The sequence below is a fragment of the Asparagus officinalis genome, chromosome 1 (assembly GCF_001876935.1).
Source record: "Asparagus officinalis chromosome 1, Aspof.V1, whole genome shotgun sequence".
NCBI classification, from domain to species: Eukaryota; Viridiplantae; Streptophyta; class Magnoliopsida; order Asparagales; family Asparagaceae; genus Asparagus; species Asparagus officinalis.
This window is the reverse complement of record NC_033794.1, coordinates 126,956,878-126,975,920: the sequence shown is the minus strand read 5'-3', so window position 1 is coordinate 126,975,920 and position 19,043 is coordinate 126,956,878. Positions and strand designations below refer to the sequence as shown.

The window sequence follows — 19,043 nt, the reverse complement described above, 5'->3', positions numbered from 1 at the left end:
AGTTTAGGGATTTTAACTATCTGCCCCCAAAAAGTCTCTCTTATTAGCCAATTTACTTCCAAATTCTGAATATTTACTAATTTATCATGCATTTTTCATAAATATTTGTAAATTTACTTTATAAATCTTAGTATTTGCAAAACTATCCCTCAGATAGTCAATTTTGGAAGAAATTACACTCAAAGCAATTAATTATCAGCTCTAATTAGCTAATTTGTAATCGCAATATAAAAATCATTAACAAAATATTAAATTTTAGCATCAAGTTGATTAGTTGTTGATTTTAGAGGGTATTTTTACACACAAAGTTGATGATTTAAGGGGTAGCTTTGCAAAAGCTAAGATTTGTGGGTTTTTTTTATAAATACACATGATTTAAGGTAGGGCTGAGCATGGTTCGGTTCAAACCGTAAAAACCGACCGAACCGACCCGAACCGATCCGAAAATATCGGTTTTATGAGTAGGGTGGTTCGGGTCGGTTTGAAAACTTTTCAACCCGAACCAACCCGAACCGACCGAATATAGTGCAATACTATCCATTCTGATCTCAAACCCTATCCGACCCGTTCCCAAATAGTCAAAGACTCAAACTCTAAACTTATTTTCTGGATCGTTATGGGTTGAAAACAATATTATTATATCAGTGTTTAATGCTTCATAATCTCCTACTTTGTTGATATTTTTTTTCTTTAACACAGTTTGTTGTTTGATAAGAAGTTTGATGGAGTTAGAACCAAACAAACCGAACCGAACCGCACCGAACCGACTTGCAACAGTTCGGTTCGGTTTTAAATTATAAGCGGTTCGGTTCGGTTGTTCAAATTTTAGTAAAAACCGAACCGAACCGACCGTTGCACAGGCCTAATTTAAGGTGTGTGCACGCTCACGTGTAATCTTTTTTTTTATTGAGTTAAATTAAAATATTCTTGTCGCTTAGCACTATTAAAATTCATACCTAGATGAGTGGGGATTCTATCGGTACACCGTATAAATAGAGGTGATTTATATCATTTACTAATGGTCAACTAGTTAGTTTGAGAATTATAACTCATTTTATTTATGATGTAGATCACAACATTCTTATAGGGATAATTCTAATAACATCGATATAGTACATAAGGATTCTATCAGGACCCTCTAAAGAAATGAGTGATTTATACAATATAGTAGATAGATCACTCCTTTTAAGTTTTTTATACTGTCCAATTATTTTCATTTACGCTAATCGTCCCGCTTGTATTACTATCCATCTATAACACACGACATAAAAAGAGACCAAAAATCACTCATAAATAATGCAATACATATTGCGTGCACCTTGCTCCGATACTTTGCTAGGAATCAAAGAAAGCGAAACCACCCCTAACATCAACGCAAACTAACATAATATTTGTAAATTCAAAAGGAAAGCAATGCAAATAACCACAAAACTGGAATGCCAAAAGAAAACATAGTCTAATCACAATTTAGCCATGCATTCACAAACAAGAAGTAGAGATATTTTCAGTACGTAAGTATAGAGCAATGCAGAAAAAACACTCCTCTAAAAAAGTTTGAGACCCTAACAATAATGGATAGAACCATCCGTTACGAGGTTACCTTACAAAGCTCTCAATGAATGTTGAGTCACTTCATGGACGTGATTGTTGGGTTTAAATCGAGTATATAGGCCAATATATTAAATAGATATGTATTATGTGTTATCAACCAAGGTTAGCCTATTAAAGTGATTTGATTAGGGTTTGGACTTTTAATGCATAATTAAAGTATGTGTCTCCTATGTGTAAAGACCAAAATATAATTGTGAATTCTATGATGGACTGAATTGATAATTATAAATAACTGATAACAGTTATAAATAGGGTTGTGGTTTCCTAATCTCTACGTATAATCTCTTTCTGATTTCTTATCTTCAGAAGGATTAGGGTTTCTCTAAGGATGATATATACGTAGAAGATTTGGAAGATCTACATCTCAAAAAACTCAAGAATCACATTCTACTACATGGATTCAGGTATGGTTCCGCATATTCTTAATTATTTTAATAGTTTGACATGAACAATCTTGTGATTGATTAGGGTTTTATCTATTAAAGTAAAAGTTTTCTTTTGATCTAACAATTGGTATCAGAGCGGTGTTCATGTTAATCTATTGAGAATCAATTTTAACTTCTGGTGTGATTCTCTTGTATGCTCTCAAATCTAAAAATCATTTTTTTTTAATTGTTTAATTTGAGAACAAAATTTGGTAGTTCTTCCTCTTATATATTCTTCTTGATTTCGGATTTAAAAGGATTATTATATTTTAAAATTTATGCATCTAATTTAGAAGAATTGATGTTTGATTGGAAAAAAAATTAAATTTTTTTTTGCTACAGTCCCTCTACAGTGCCGGCGGGGAAAAGAAAAGCTGCTACTGTATAGCCGATTTTGCTACATTATCACGCTTTTCCCGTTGATTTTGCTACATTAAAAGAATATTTTGCTACAATGCACGTAAATTTTCCGGTGTTGTTCTCCGTTGGCCCACTAATATGTTTGCAGGCTGAGATAAGTGTGGAGGCTTTAGGTTTGAGGATCATGATTAAAAAAACAAAGCAAAATATTGTAGTGGGCCGCCCCCATCATTGGCATGTTTTATAATAAAAAACGTAAGCAGGCCCATGTGAATCCTAGCGCATGCATGTATGCGTCAATATTTTTCCCCTGTGTTTGGAATTGGTTTATCTAGTTATTTATTTATTTATTTATTTGATTCAAAATTTTGACATTAAAGTTTATTAAAGATGTATAATGTATTAAAATGATTAATTGAAACAACATGTTACCAAAGTAGCCTCTCTTGTATAGATCAATTTATTTTTAAACATCAAAAGGCAGTGTGTGTATGGTTCATGCAAATATTAATTAGCCCAAATGAATGTTAATATTTGAATAAATCATATGCATAGATGTGGTGATAAATATGTGACAATTATTTGGTTTAACATGTGGACAATAAATTGGTCCAAAGAAATGTTTGCTGTTTGACATGTCTTATTGACAATGTTTAATCACTACACCAAGAGTGCCACTTACAAATTAATATTTTTATTCAAAGACTAAATATTAATGTTGTGTTAGGTATCTTGAGATGGGTATTTCCAATTTTAATTTGTTTTCTTATGTGAGCTTATTTATTTTCTTATGTTGTTCTCTGATTCAGTTATTAGTTTTGCTTTAAACATCACTACCAACATTAATTCCATTCCTATGCTAAATGACACCAACTTCAAGTCATGGTAAGAGAACGTTATGATAGTTCTCAGAGTCATGGATCTCGACCTTGTGTTAATGCTTCCTTCCCTTGCACCTCTTACGGACAAAAGTTCCACTGATGAGAAAAGAGACTTGGAGAGGTGGAAGAAGTCAAATCGCGTGTATATGATGATCATGAAGAGGGTCATTCCAGAAGCATTTAGGAGCACTATATCTGAGAAGATAACTACTGTCAAATAGTTCCTTGAGGACATTGAGAAAAGATTTGCTAAGAATGAAAAGGCTAAAACTAGTACCCTTTTGGCAAATCTTATCTCAATAAGATACAAAGGGAAATGAAACATTAGGGAGTACATCATGGATATGTCTCATACTGCTTCAAAGCTGAAAGCACTTAAGCCTGAACTCTCTGAGGACTTGCTTGTGCATTTAGTTCTTATATCTATTCCCACACAATTCAGTCAATTCAAAGTGAGTTATAATTGTCAAAAGGAGACTTAGTCTCTTAATGAGCTTATCCCGCATTGGGTGCAAGAAGAGGTAATGTTGAAGCAAGAGAAGACAGAAAGCACTTATTTGGCTAGTACTTCCAAGGACAAAGGGAAGAAAAGAATGAAAAATAAAGAAGCTGCAGAAGCTCAACCACAAAAGAAACAACACAAAGTAAATAATGGAGATGAGTGTTTCTTCTGTGGGGCTGCGGGACATAAGAAGAAAAACTGTACCAACTATCACACATGGTGTGCAAGAAGAGGAAAGGTTGAAGCAAGAGAAGACAGAAAGCACTCATTTGGCTAGTACTTCCAAGGACAAAGGGAAGAAAAGAATAAAAAATAAAGAAGCTGCAGAAGCTCAACCACAAAAGAAACAACACAAAGTAAATAATGGAGATGAGTGTTTCTTCTGTGGGGCTGCGGGGCATAAGAAGAAAAACTGTACCAACTATCACGCATGGCGTGCAAAAAAGGTATACTTTTCAATTTTGTTTATTTTGAGGTTAATTTATCTTCAATATCTAGACACACGTGATGGTTAGATTCTGCTGTCACAACTAACATCAGTGTATCTATGCAGGATTGCCTGAGCTGTCAAAAGCTAAGTGATGATGAAAGATACATCTATGTATGCGATGACAAGAAGGTTAAAGTTGAGGCAATCATGATATTTAGGTTATTGTTAAAGTCTAGTTGTTATTTGGATTTGAAAGAGACTTATGTAGTACCGTCATTTAGACGAAATTTAATTTATATTTATGTATTGGACAAATTTGGTTACTTTTGTTCTTTTGAAAATGTAAATTTAGTCTTTTTTAGAATTTAAATTTGGTTGTTACCGGTTCTTTACCTTATGTTGATAACATTTATTTGCTTAATATGGTTGCATCATATCATGAAACCTTGTAATTAAGCCCTCGAGGTGTAAAGAGAAAATTGACCCATGAGAATTCCGCTTCGTTATGGTATAAGAGATTAAGTCACATCTCCAAAAGGAGAATTGAGAGACTTGTGTCAAACGAGATTTTAGACCCCCTTGATTTTACAAATCTTGAAGTTTGTACTAATTGTATAAAGGAAAAACAAACAAACATAAGGAGATTTGGTTCCAACTGAGCTACATACGTCTTAGAATTAATACATACAGATATTTATGGGTCATTCCCTACAGTTTCTTAGAAATGGTCAAAAATATTTTATCACGTTCATAGACGAACTTTCGCGTTATGGCTACCTTTATCTTACATATGAAATGTCTCAATCACCTTACATGTTCAAAGCTTACAAAACTAAAGTTGAGAACCAACTGAACAAAAGTATCAAAAGCATCAGATCTGACCGTGATGGTGAGTATTACGGCAGATATGACGTTTCAGGTGAACAATGTCCGGGACCATTTGCTAAATTCCTAGAGGAGTGCGGTATCATCCCATATTACACTATGTCTGGTTCTCCTACCATGAATGATGTTGTCGAAAGACGAAACAAAATACTTAAGGATATGGTGAGAAGTATGATTAGTCATTCAAACTTACCAGAATCTCTATGGGGAGAAGCATTAAAGATTGCAGCTTACATACACAATAGAGTACCCACAAAAGCAACTGCCAAAACCCCTTATGAACTTTGGACGGACAAAAAGCCTAGTCTAAAGCATTTTCATGTTTAGGAATGTCCAGCTGAGGCTAAGCCTTATAGGCCACATGAAAAAAAACTAGACTCTAGGACAGTCAGTTGCTACTTTGTTGGTTACTTTGAGAGATCTAGGGGTTAGAAATTTTATGATCCTACTTCCAAGTTAATATTTGAGACGGAAAATGGTCGGTTCTTTGAGGATGTTGAGTTTACCGGGAGAGATAAGGTTAAAGACTTTGTTTTTGAAGAGGAATGTGTTAATATTCCTATAGCTGTTATTGACATTGATTAGACTTCTATTCCTGACATTGTTCAATAAACAGATCTAAATCAAGACAACGTCATAGAACCTTCCATTTTAGAAATTGTTCTAGAAGAACAAACTCTACCACCTCAAGGACTTGTGCCATTAAGAATATCCACTAGAGAAAGGATAAGTGTGGTTCCAAATGATCACATTATATTTCTCCAAGAACATGAGGAAAACATTGGCATGGTGGAAAATAATCCAATTAGCTTCTGTCAAGCCATGAAAAGTTCTAAATCTCAACGGTGGATTGATGCCATGAATGAGGAAATAAAGTCTATAAAGGACAATAATGTTTGGGACCTTATCCCGTTGCCTGAAGATGTGAAGCCCATAGGTTGTAAATGGATATTTAAAACCAAGAGGGTCTCGAAATGCGAGGTGGAGAGGTACAAAGCTCGTCTTGTCGCTAAAGGCTTTACACAAAAAGAAGGTATTGACTATAAAGAGACTTTCTCTCCGGTTTTATCGAAAGACTCTTTCAGGACAATAATGGCACTTGTGACACATTTTGACTTTGAGCTATATCAGATGGATGTAAAGACTGCATTTCTCAATGGCGATACTGATGAAATAGTTTATATGGTGTAGCCAAAAAACTTTGTGTAGGAAGATGCAAAGAAGATGATTTGTAAATTAAAAAAAATCATCTATGGGATTAAGCAAGCTTCTCGTCAGTGGTATTATAAGTTTCATCAAGTCATCATCTCATTCGGTTTTGAGATGAATGTAGTCGATGATTGTGTATACCACAAGTTTAGTAGGAGTAAACATATTTTTCTAGTTTTATATGTCGATGACATATTGCTTGCCAGCAATAATATAGGCTTATTGCACGAAACCAAGCGATTTCTCTCAAAGAAATTTGAGATGAAAGATCTTGAGGACGCCTCTTTTGTATTGGGCATACAGATATATCGGGATCGCTCTCGGGTACATTTGGGTTATCACAAAAGAGCTATATCGAGAAGGTTCTTAAAAGGTTCGGCATGCAAAATTGTAAACCAGACAACACTCATGTGGCTAAAGGAGACAAATTCAGTCTCAATCAATGCCTCAAGAATGTTTTTGAGATTAAGAAGATGCAGCAGATTCCTTATGCATTAGCAGCAGGGAGTCTAATGTATGCTCAAGTGCTGTTTGGTGGAAAATTTGAGGTAAGTAAAATGAAAGAAAATTGATTTGTATTCTCTCAATCTCAATTACAATTTGAATTCTTGATTACAAAAGAGAGGAGAATGATCTAGATTCTCCTCTTTGTTTAATTCTGGGTTCTTCACAGTGGTGATGGAGTGCCTCCCTCGAATGCTCTCGTCGAGTTTGCTCTCCGTTGACGATCTGCACGTCTTGATTCACTGGAACGGTATCTCCTCCTCACGATTCGATGTTGTGGAGAACTTGCAAAACAAGTTTAAAACTCTGGACGAGTTGATAACTCAGAGCGAGTTTGAAACTCTATGGAAGAGTTGATTTAACCGAAAGTCGGTTATAAGCCAATGATAAAGAAGCTCCTATTGCCGATCTCCAAAGCTCCATCCAAAGATCTCCTCCTCGCTGCCAAGCTCTAGGGTCAATCCAAGCCAAGAAGTTCCAACCAAAACCCAGAGCCAAATCCCTTCTGCTCCAACCCCTTGAACTGAATTGATTTTTAGTTATTTATAGAGGATTAAGGGGTGTAACTACCCCTTAAATCGCTCCTAAGTGGGGTGTAACTACCCCTTAAATCACTCCTAAGTGGGGTGTAACTGCCCCCAAATCGTGGGAAACGGTTTTGGAACCGTTCAGCTCATGTTGAATGAGTCAAACAACGCTCCAGTTGGCGTTTAGGATCCTAACTCCGCGTTTTAGACTGGAGACGCAGAGTTGGGTACTCGCTGGGTGTTGAAAAACACGAGGGTTGCCTGTGTTTTGGAGTCTGAAGGTTGGAAACGTGGGGGTCGCCTGCGTTTCGTTTGCTGAAGGTTGGAAACACGGGTGTCGCCTACGTTTCTAGAACTGAAACGCGAAGGTGAATTTTGCGTTTTAGAAGTAGCTTAATGACTTATAACTTCTTTTATAGAGCATTGCAAAGATCGTCATCTTGTAATCTTTATCTTGGCTCCTTAAAAATATGAGAGTCGTCAGATTGTAACTCCCGATGTTGATTGTGAAGGCTATTGAACTAGAGCTTTCATCGGTTGTTATCAAGGTCGTCAGATTATAACCTTCATCGATCTACGTAAAAGACTTCAAATTATAGCATTTTGGAAGTCGTCAGATTGTAACTTCCATCATCGGTGTTTGATGAGGGGATCAACTATCTATTGTGATTTTTAGACAGCCTACAAGTGTGTACACGTCTGGATATTGCATACGTGGTTAGATTGTTAGGCAGATACTTAAGTAATCCTGGATTGGATCACTGGAAAGCAGCCAAGCGAGTCTTAAGATATTTGCAGAGAATAATAGAATACATGCTTTCGTATCGAAGGTCGGACCAATTAGAGATAATTGGGTATTCTGACTCCGATTTTGCTGGAGGCCAAGACAACATGAAATCTACTTCAGGCTATATCTACCTACTTGCTGGAGGAGCTATCTCTTGGAAGAGTGCTAAGCAGACACTCATAGCTCCATCCACTATGGTAGCTGAGTTTGTAGCATGCTATGAGGCGTCTAATCATTGATATGGCTGCGAAAATTTATCACTGGGCTGCAAATTATGGATGACATTGAAAGGCCACTTAAATTATTTTGTGATAATAAGTTAGTAGTATTGTATTCCAATAACAACAGGAGTTCGACGGAGTCAAAATATATAGACATCAAGTTCCTAGTTGTTAAAGAAAGAGTTCAGAGTGGACTTGTGTCTATAGAGCATATTAAGACAAACTCCATGATTGCGGATCCGCTGACTAAGGGATTACCACCCAAGATCTTTCATGAGCACACTGCTCATATGGGTGTTCTATATCTTCAGTATATGTCATTTTAGTGGGAGTTTGTATTTTAGATGCTTTTATTTGTAGCCATATTTGTTATGATTTTATGGATAATATATGGTTATTTACTGCAGTATAAAGTATTCAGTTCATATTCACTCTAGTTTTTGGTATGGTTTGATCTCACTAAGATTTTAAGGTGAACCAGTTGGAAATAGACATGTTAAGATCACACTACATAAAATTTCCATGCTACACATCTATACTTGATCTGTGTTGTTGGTTGTATTGATATATGTGACCATTGATGGGTCTAGTTGTGACAAATGTAATAAAGATCGCTTTGATCTGATGTTAGTATAACTGATAGATGAGATTTTTAGGATTGCATTTTGTTTGATAGCAAAATTCATAAGCTCATAAGGTTATATCATAACTCATATCTACATAGTAACATATATGGCCCAATTGGGAGATTGTTGGGTTTAAATCCAGTATATGGGTCGATATATTAAATAGATATATATTATGTGCTATCAAGTAAGGTTAGCCCATTAAAGTGATGTGATTAGGGTTTGAGCTTTTAATGCATAATTAAAATATGTGCCTCATATGTGTAGAGACCAAAATATAATTGTTAATTCTATGATTGACTGAATTGATAATTATGAGTAACTGATAACAGTTATAAAATAGGGTTGTGGTTCCCCAAATCTCTACGTAGAATCTCTTTCTGATTTTCCATCTTTAGAAGTATTAGGGTTTCTCTAAGGAGGATATATACATAGAAGATTTGGAAGATCTACATCTCAAAAAACTCAAAAATCACCTCCTACTCCATGGATTCAGGTATTGTTCCGCATCTTCTTAATTATTTCAATAGTTTGACATGAACAATCTTGAGATTAATTAGGGTTTTATCTATTAAAGCAAAAGTTTTCTTTTGATCTAACAGCGAGCCCACACAATGCAAAAGACATCTTATTTGACGAATTAACTAATTTAAACATCTCTTATCCTATTAGATTAAATAGATTGTTATTTTCTTTCTTTAAGCCTTTTGCCCAATTGGATCTTATGATATTGAAATTGAAAATTTTTAGAAAAACGCTTGAAATTTGGGTGATTCATATAGAGAGACTATGTAACTCAAAAATCAAAGAGAAAACCCCACTAAAACTTTTAGAAAGTTTCACGAGATCCATGAACTTTCAAAAAGTTCGCCTAGAAAAGTATCATTTAAGAAAACTTACCCGGCTCTCACAGTAAAACCATAAACACAAAATTACCTTCCCCATGTTTCCCTTTCCTTACATTTTCAGGTGAAAATTTTCAAAAATTTGGAACCTTATGTGGAATTCCTCAAAGGTCGGGAGACTTTTATCAGAATTTTGGAGTTTATGGTTTTTTTTTGTGAAAACAACTCAAAAAATTTGGGCTTTTTCTAATTTACTCACTAAAATATCCATTAGACTTTATGACGCTCATAATTGTTGACGTCAGTTATCAAATAAGGAGTTTACGTGTGAATTATTAAGGGTGTTAGGGCCCTCAATCTCCTTTAGATGGTTGATTTTTGGGTCGAGAATCATGTCCTGCACATGAAAAATACATAAGAGGTCAGAGTTGGGATCTCTGGTAGTTCCTTCGATAATTAAGTCAGTTGAAAGATTGAGTGAAGAAGAAAGAATTAAAGTGTTTGCTTTTTTAGCAAGAAGTTTGCTTACCCTAGGCATCAGATATCGGTTTCTTTTTATAGCAAATCCGAGAGGTAGATATGTAACTTCGGCCGAGTCAAGCTGGTGGCTCAGCTGTCATTTGCTTTACAGGTGTCAACTGCTGAGGGAGGTTAGTCATGTAGGCGTTTAATGTGAGGGTGACAGAACATGCATGACGCTAACAAGATCCGATGAGTCATAAAGACTTTCAGGGCTGAAGAAATAATGATTCTGATCATTTATTAAATGTGTTGGCAATCAGCTATTGATGTGGGGCTCGACGACACACTGCCTTCTGACTCGACTTCATGAGAGAGACGACATACAATGTTTCTTGGCTCGATTCTAAGAGTGTGCCGATAAGTACCGCCTTTTTAGTCCGCCTCGCAAGTTGTCGCCCCAAACTAGTGAGAATGCTCCTCAACTTGACAATTCTTGAGAGCTAGGCTGTTTGAATTATCCTGGTTAGAGCAAAGCCGAACTGGGACACATGTCGACTCTAGGAAAATGATCAACATTTAAATTATTTGTCGAATATAACAAAATTGGATATATAATAGTGATGACTATAGTATAGGAGTTATAGTGATAGGAGTTATATATAATAGTGATGACTGTACTATAAGAGTTATGTTATCTTATACTAACACGTTTATATATAACTAGTATAAAGTACGTGCGTTGCACGTGGACTTACTTGTCATATTTTCTAATGCACTCTCCAATGGTGCCATGCAAAATATTCCAAAAATTAAGGATATGAGGTATCACTTCCTTAGGTGCTTTTTTGTTTCTCCTTTTTTTTCTCCTTTTTTTTTCTTGTTATTATGTTGATAGTTTTACGAAAATCACCAATAAGTTTTATAAGATATTCCCTTATAATTTTGAATATAATTTAATGGTTACTCTTAAGACATGATTTTTTAAATTTTTTTTTTATTTTGTTGTATTTGTCTTTCATTAAACCATCACATAATATCATCACTAAAATTAACATGACGAGAGCAGGTTTTTAATGTGAAATTATACTATTCAGACATATAAAATTTTAAATTTGCAATTTTTTATACTTTGTATTCAAGAAAAAATAACTTTTAATATACTGAGCAATCTGTTTAACAATGATCACGAAAATTCTGCATTTTTTAATTCATTTAATAATATCAACTCTTTCATACTTCCTAAACACTTGATTTCTAGACCTCTTGAAAGAAAGATACAACAATGTAAACATAAAAGAGAGAGCCAACAAAAATGATTTTTTTTTCTAGCAAAACCTTGTTGAGAATCAAACTGAAAGTACTTCGCCTCAATATAAGTCAAATCTTCAACAATTGCATGCACCATCATCCTCCAAGCATCCATTAATGGCTGCATTTTCATCCTCGAATGTTGTCTACCACACCCCAACTCCTTCTTCACTCTTGACATCATCACATTATCCATTGTCATCATTTCTTTCACAAAAGAACTTCCTCCAACTTCCACTAGCCTCTAAGATTATATATATAGTTTGGAACTTGTAGATATGAGATTTGAAAGTTTAAAATAAGATACGGACAAAAATAAATGCTTAATTTGACAAAAGTGAAGAAAAAAGGCTACCAATGAAGAAAGAAATAGGAGGGGAAAAAAAGTTATTCTAATGTTCAAGTTTTAGAAAAATTATTCTTTTTCTATTCAAATAAAAAACTCTATGTATTAATTAATAAATTTCTCAAGCAAAAAAGTTATTCTCATGTTCAAGTAAAAAAGAGCATCTAAGTGAATTAGAAGTAAATCTTGTACCTTAATTGTCGAAACCTAATTTTCATAAATTTGAAGATACACGATGCTAGCTCTCCAAAAAAAAATCAAGCTCTACCCTACAAACTTTGAGAAAAATAAGAATTAAAAAAATAAATTTGAAGATACAGTGCTAGCTCTCCAAAAAAAATCAAGCTCTACCCTACAAACTTTGAGAAAAATAAGTATTAAAAAACTAGTCTTGTATCATTGCATTCATTTAATATTGAAGATGCATGGTGCTAGCTCCAAAAAAAATCAAAGTCTAACCTGCAAATTTTGAGAAAAATAATAATTACAAAATAATTGAATTTTATGAGAAACTATTGTGCAGAGTTGAGACCTTTGAAATCGTGTAGAGTTGCATTTGAAGTGGAATTAGTATATATAATGTTTATAACTGACTTTGTTAGTAATAATTGTTAACGGAAATAATTATTGTTATTTTTAGTAACAAAAATAAAGTTAATGAAAGAGATTAATATGTTGATGGGAGGTTACAAAAATGTAGACAAATGAAAGTGAGTTTGAACTTATATCGGTTGAAACATGAAATGTCTTTAACCATTATGCGTGAGTATTTAATATAAAACATTCATTTTTTTTTGGGGGAGGGGGGGGGGGGGGGAACGTCTTTAACCATTCCGTGTGAGTATTTAATATAAAACATTCATGTTTTTTGGGTTATGAATATGCATTTAATTTGGGGTTATGTATGTAAGGGTATAGTTTATGTATGGATGTATGTATTTTATATATGCATGTATATGTTTAAAAAGACATGCATTTAATTGAGGCTTATTACGTATGTATGAGTATTGTTTATGTATGGATGCATGTATTTCATGTATGTATGTATATGTTTAAAAGGACATTTTTGGAAGAAATGTTTTAACATGACTATTAGATTTTAGAATAGTATTAGATTGGCCCTAAATACAAGATGGTTTCTTAAAAAAAAAATTCCTTTTTAACCAAAATATAATAAATACTTTCCATATTCTTTTTCATCCTTAAAAAGGTTCATTGCACAGGTATTGAGTGGAAATCACAAAAAGGCAACAATCGTGCTCTGACCAACTTGGTCCATTGGACTTGCCCATTCCGGCCCGGAATAAAAATTATAAAAAAACAAAAAGTAGGGGCACTTCCGTCTATTCGCAGCTCTATTCTGCTCTCCGAAACAAATCCCGTCCGTCTTCTTCTCTTTCTTTCATTTATTTTCATCCCCTAAATTTTTTTGCTTGCCCAAAAGGGGGAAAAAAGTTCGAGCTTTTACTCAATTAGGGTTTTATAGATTAAATCTTTGGATACGTTGTACGCGTTTCTGGTCGTTCGAATTCGTTAGGGCTGCCAATTCGCAGCGGCTGTAGGTAATGATTCGATCCCTGTCCTTTTTCTGTTATGATGATTTTGTAAAGCAATCATTGCTTCCGTTGATTTTTTTTTTCGTGTGTGGTCCGTTTCTGTCGAAATCCGATCTTTGAAGAACTGTAAAGTATTTTTGCTGTTTAGGGAGTGATCTCGATTATGTTTTTGTCGGAATAATTTAATTAGATCATAATTGCATGGGCCGTGTTTTGATGATTGAAAGTTTGATTATTGAATTGGATGATTTTGGAACCATATGAATTTCTTTTTTTTTTGTTATTTAGATTTAGTACTAGTTTTGGAAATTTTACTAAATTATTTAGATTTAGGGTTGTTAAACAATGAGAATCACGGTCATTCGATGAGTATGCGACTTTAACAGGATCTTTTTTTTTTGTGATAGTTGTTGGTCTTTAATACTTTGATTATGTAATTTTTTATAATTGAATTAATTATTGTATGGTGCTAGATATTAGAAGACGTGTCATGAAACTGAATTCCAAGTTTTAGTATATGATCATTATCAGTAGAACTTCCCACTCTTCCTTTCGGAGAATTTTTTTGATTTAATTCTATCGAATAGATTCTCATTTGCAATTAGTCAGATGCCTGTGGTGAAATATTCTTATTTTCTATATAATTTTCATTTCGGTCTGTGCCTTTTGGCAGGACCCAAGAACTCTTAGGATGATCATAAGAAAGAAGAGTTTCTTGCTAGGTTGAGACAAGAATTAGATCATTAAGCAATAATCTGCTAGCATGGAGCAGCTCATGATGATCGAAAATGGGCTGGGTGGTGATAGTTCAGACTTTGATGTCGACGATGTCAGGTGCGAAAACCTTGCAGAGAATGATGTAAGTGAAGAAGAAATAGAGGCTGAGGATCTAACTAGAAGAATGTGGAAGGACAAAGTTAAGCTTAAGAGACTTAAAGAGCGACAAAAGCTTGCTCTCCAGCAGGCAGCTAAGAAATCCAAGCCCAAGCAGCCCTCTGACCAAGCTCGGAGAAAGAAAATGTCTAGAGCCCAGGATGGGATTCTTAAGTATATGTTGAAGTTGATGCAAGTGTGCAACGCCCGTGGTTTTGTCTATGGAATAATACCCGAGAAGGGAAAACCGGTGAGTGGTGCTTCAGATAACATCAGAGCTTGGTGGAAGGAGAAGGTGAAGTTCGATAAAAATGGACCAGCGGCTATAGCAAAATACGAAGCAGAGAACCTTGCAGCCGAGAATGCAAAGAATAACGGAGGAAAAAATTGTTACAGCCTCATGGACCTTCAAGATGCTACATTGGGATCTTTACTATCGTCATTAATGCAACATTGTGATCCTCCACAGCGTAAATTCCCTTTAGAAAAGGGTGTTCCTCCTCCTTGGTGGCCTACGGGAAATGAAGACTGGTGGATAAATCTAGGGTTGCCTAAGGGCCAGATTCCCCCTTATAAAAAGCCACATGATCTAAAGAAAATGTGGAAGGTCGGAGTATTGACTGGCGTTATTAAGCATATGTCTCCCAATATTGAGAAGATAAGAACCCATGTCAGGAAATCAAAGTGTTTGCAGGATAAGATGACTGCGAAAGAGAGTTCTATCTGGTTGGGAGTGTTAAATGGAGAGGAAACAAGTATTCTGTTGCCTAGCAGTGAGAATGGGATGTCTGATGTGACGGAGAATCCACATAATTGCCACGATGAGAGAAGAGAGGATACTAACAGCAGTAATAACGAGTATGATGTTGATGACGCTCGTGACTCTATTTCATCGAAAGCTCCACAATCATGTAGAGAATTTGATGTTTCAACAGGTGGAGAGAATTCTCCAGCTGATGGTCCTATTCAAGCAACTAAAAAGCCAAGGAGAAAAAGAGCTCGTGTGAGTTCTAAAATTGTTGATCGTGACTCAGCAGGATCTCAAAATAGTCATTTAGAAGAACACCGAAGAAATTATATCCCTGATATGAATGATGCAGATTTACCTGCTATCAGTTATCATATGGGAAATGCTAACTTGGAGAATTATACAAATCCTTCTTCAAGTACTCGGGATAATCACAACGAGAATCAATTAATTGTTCCAGAGCCTGGAGTTGCTAATGCACATGAGATTGATACTAACAACCAATTAAGTGTTCCTCCTCTTAATGCTGCCGTGCAAAATATGTATGTGGACAACCATCCCTTGATGTATCAGGATGTTTTCAATGGTAATTTGCACTCTCAAACTCCGCCGTTTAGGGTCTTCCCCTCATCTGTTGGATATGGGCACACCCAAAATAAAGAGCAAATGAGGACCGAGGATACTGGACTTGCTGTTGGTAATCATATCTACGGGCATGCACTGGATATGAATGGAAGTTCAGAGGAAATTGCTGGGAATGTGCATCCGTTAGCAGTTGAGGAACCGATCCAAAGCGATTCAAATAAATATGTTGGTAGTCAGTTTGATTCTCTTTATCCGATGTCCCATGATTTCGGTCTCGGAAGTCCACTTGGTTCGATTCCTGACATTGATGACTTCATCTTGGATGATGATGATTTGATGGGGTACTTGGGAACATAAGTAAGTTTACTCATCTTTATTTTTGTTATACTTTGCTTTTTTTTTGCTTTTTAAATGTGCTTATTATCCTTTTTCTTTCTTGGTTTTACAGGGCCATGCCTCCGTCTGTTCTGTGAATTTCTACAGCGTTCTCCATTTTCAGATCTGTAGGATATTAGTTTTTCATAGTCATGACTCGTATGGTAAAATGCTGGACTTTTTTTTTATTGTCATTAATGCCGTTTTAAATGCTAATCGAGGCTCTGAATGACTAGTCTTTTAGTTTAAGGAGTAATGTTAAGTTATCTGAAAGTGTAAATTTAAATTATTTTTTCAAGGACATGCTTCCCAAATAAGTCGTAAGGATTTCCTTTATCTGTTTGCTGAACTGAATATACTCGTCAAACGTCTACCATTGAACAAAATTGGGGACTGCGAATAGTAATGAAAATAGAAAAAATCAAAAGATGAATTAATATTATTTGGTGAGAATATGACACCTTACTACCAAGCACAGAATTTATGTTTAGTACCAAGCATACCCATTTATTATATATATATATATATATATATAGAGAGAGAGAGAGAGAGAGAGAAATATGGAGAACTTTGGTACTAAGTTCTTTCATTGAACTTGGTAGTGAGGCGGACAAATCTGGTCCTTACATCACTTCTCAAAAATAGATTCTCTATTTTGGAGTAGGTGAAAAGTGATTGATGTTCTATTTTCGAGGTGTTCCATTTTTCTCAGCGTGGCTCTTAGCTCTTAGTGACAAATAATTACAACTAATCACATCCAAAATCATCCCCTTCTCTCTAAAAAACCTAGAAATCAAGGTATTAAAGCTCACTACATTGAGAGTCGAGGGGGGATTTGAAGATGTTGAAGAAGGTCTTAGAGGTGTTGGAGAGGAAAGAGGAGCGGAGGAGGGAGGAGAGGGAGAGGTGGAGGAGGAGGAGGAAGGGGATTGAGGGGTTAGGGTTTAGGTTTGGAGCTAATTTATGACGCTGGAAGCCACACTGACAGCCACGTTCACACCACGTGAGGCGTTGCGTGAGAAATTTCGCCGAAAGTTTTGGTCCGGCCAATTTTGAGGCCCATTTGTCGTCGGAGAAAAAATAATATACCAATATGTTGCCAAAAAAAAATATCAAATTGTCACTAAGGGTAAACATAATATATCAATTTGGTATTTTTGCCTTTGGGGGAGTGTCTTTCACATGAGAGAAAAGTTCTCGCAATAATATGTGTTTTTTTTCCTTCGGAATTTGTCAAATTATGATTAATTTAAATTTAAAGAACTTAGTTTAATACGAAAGGTGGAAGTTTATTTTTTTTAATCTCCAAAAACTCTATTAAGAATGAAAGCTTTTTACAAGGACTACACATGACTTAGATATCATTATTTATTACATGTCAAGTAAAAAGTATATATTTAATTAGGATTCTGAAATCTCAATTATATGCAAATCCAAAAATAAAAAAAATGCAACTTACATGTTGTTAACAAAATCATAAGATTCAACCTTTAAACTAAATTGCAAACCAATGATCAAATAGATTGAACTAAAAAGATAAGGCTTCCCGGTCTGTGAATGACTCTTATTTGGGTTTAGCAGATCAAATAGGACTCATGAAAATAAATATAAACAAGGGTCTCTTCTGTAAATATCTCCTTAAATACCGCACGCGGGTAGAAACTCATGAAAAATACTCTATTTTCTGAAGGGGCCTTTCCGCAAAAGCCGAAGTAACAGGTCTTGTGATGGACGGCCCTCATTTATCCACGTGTCACCGAAGCGCCAGCTGCTCTGCAACTCCAGAGTCGGCCGTTATGCGATCGCAACGAAACCAATATTTCCATTATGACCAATCTGCCCCTGACATCGCCGGAGGTTAAACGCTCTTCTTCAAATACGGAAGGGCATTTTTGTCACTCACTCTCCCGCCGAGGGAGCAGAACACTCCCGTCCAAAATGAGGGGCTCTTCTCGTGAATCAGCGTAAAATTGGGGGCTTTCCTGTACAACAGAAACCCTCTTACTGGATGCCACGTGTCCATACAGCTGTGCATCCTCTCCCGCCAGCTCCCCACACTTATTTTTCTATTATAAAAAAAAAAAGAAAATAAACTTTTATTCAAGCTTTTTTTTTCCCCACCCGAGGAAAAAAAAGGCAGTAGAATCGAGCACCATTTATTCAATTTTCTTGTTTGGGATTTTCAATGGCAAGCAGAGGCTCCTGGTTGCTAGCCGCCACCCTCTTCATATCAATGGCTTTCCTCACTCTCGCTTCTCGTACTCTCATTAATCCAAGTAAGCAAATGAGCAACAAAAAAAAAAGTCGTTTTTTTGAAATGTGGGTCTTTTTGTAATTGATGTGTTCTAAAATGGGTTTCTTTCTAATTCTCCATTGCAGGTCTGCATGAAGAAGCGAAGATGGAAGCACCAGCAATGGATAACAGGGTAATTATGAGAAATTTTAAGAGCTCGTTTCTTTTTTTTAAATAAATAAATAATGTTTTTCCCTGATTTTTTATGTATTTTTTTTAGGTTGGGATGGAGGATAGAACGGTGAATAAATCAACGGTTGAAGAATCAAAGAGGCAAGTACCAACAGGCTCCAACCCCGTTCATCACAACAGAGACCCTTTTCACCATTTCCTTTGATTTTCTCTCTCTTTTTTTTTATCTCCTTAAAAAAAATATGTTCTTTGAGATGAAGAGATAATTTGAAATGGCTACTCTTTGTTCGTTCTCATCACCTTATGTATGTAATCTTGTTTCTTTGGATTTAGATGTTGTCGTTGGAAGGAGTATTTTCAGGGATTTGTATGCATTTTTATTTAGTTCTGTTAATTTATTTAATCTTCTTTTATTTTCAATATGCACTGCATCTCTTTATCAAACCCAAAATACTGGTTTTACCATATTTTCCTTTCTTTCTTTCTTTTTATTTTTTTATTTGTGAAAATTGAGCAACTAGATGACAAAAAAAAAGGGGGGACTATGATTAA

General features: G+C 35.3%; 1 protein-coding gene across 3 annotated transcripts; it reads left to right on the top strand.

Annotated features, from left to right (window-relative positions):
- On the top strand, positions 13,310–18,819 carry LOC109837693 (ETHYLENE INSENSITIVE 3-like 3 protein). Of its 3 annotated transcripts, XR_002246431.1 has the most exons (6): positions 13,311–13,491; positions 14,159–16,048; positions 16,140–16,230; positions 17,757–18,342; positions 18,446–18,492; positions 18,580–18,819. XR_002246431.1 is itself a non-coding variant. In XM_020406154.1 (3 exons), the coding sequence occupies exon 2, from the start codon at positions 14,249–14,251 to the stop codon at positions 16,046–16,048; it is 1,800 nt and encodes a 599-aa protein (XP_020261743.1). In that variant the 5' UTR covers positions 13,310–13,491; positions 14,208–14,248; the 3' UTR covers positions 16,140–16,415. The 3 variants fall into 3 exon arrangements, 2 of the variants coding, with proteins under 2 accessions (XP_020261743.1, XP_020261648.1); XM_020406154.1 differs by lacking the exons at positions 17,757–18,342; positions 18,446–18,492; positions 18,580–18,819 and having other exon boundaries at positions 13,310–13,491; positions 14,208–16,048; positions 16,140–16,415; XM_020406059.1 differs by lacking the exons at positions 17,757–18,342; positions 18,446–18,492; positions 18,580–18,819 and having other exon boundaries at positions 16,140–16,415.

Coding starts and splice junctions, on each gene's coding strand:
- LOC109837693 (XM_020406154.1), top strand. CDS start 14,249: ATGGAGCAGCTCATGATGATCGAAAATGGGCTGGGTGGTGATAGTTCA.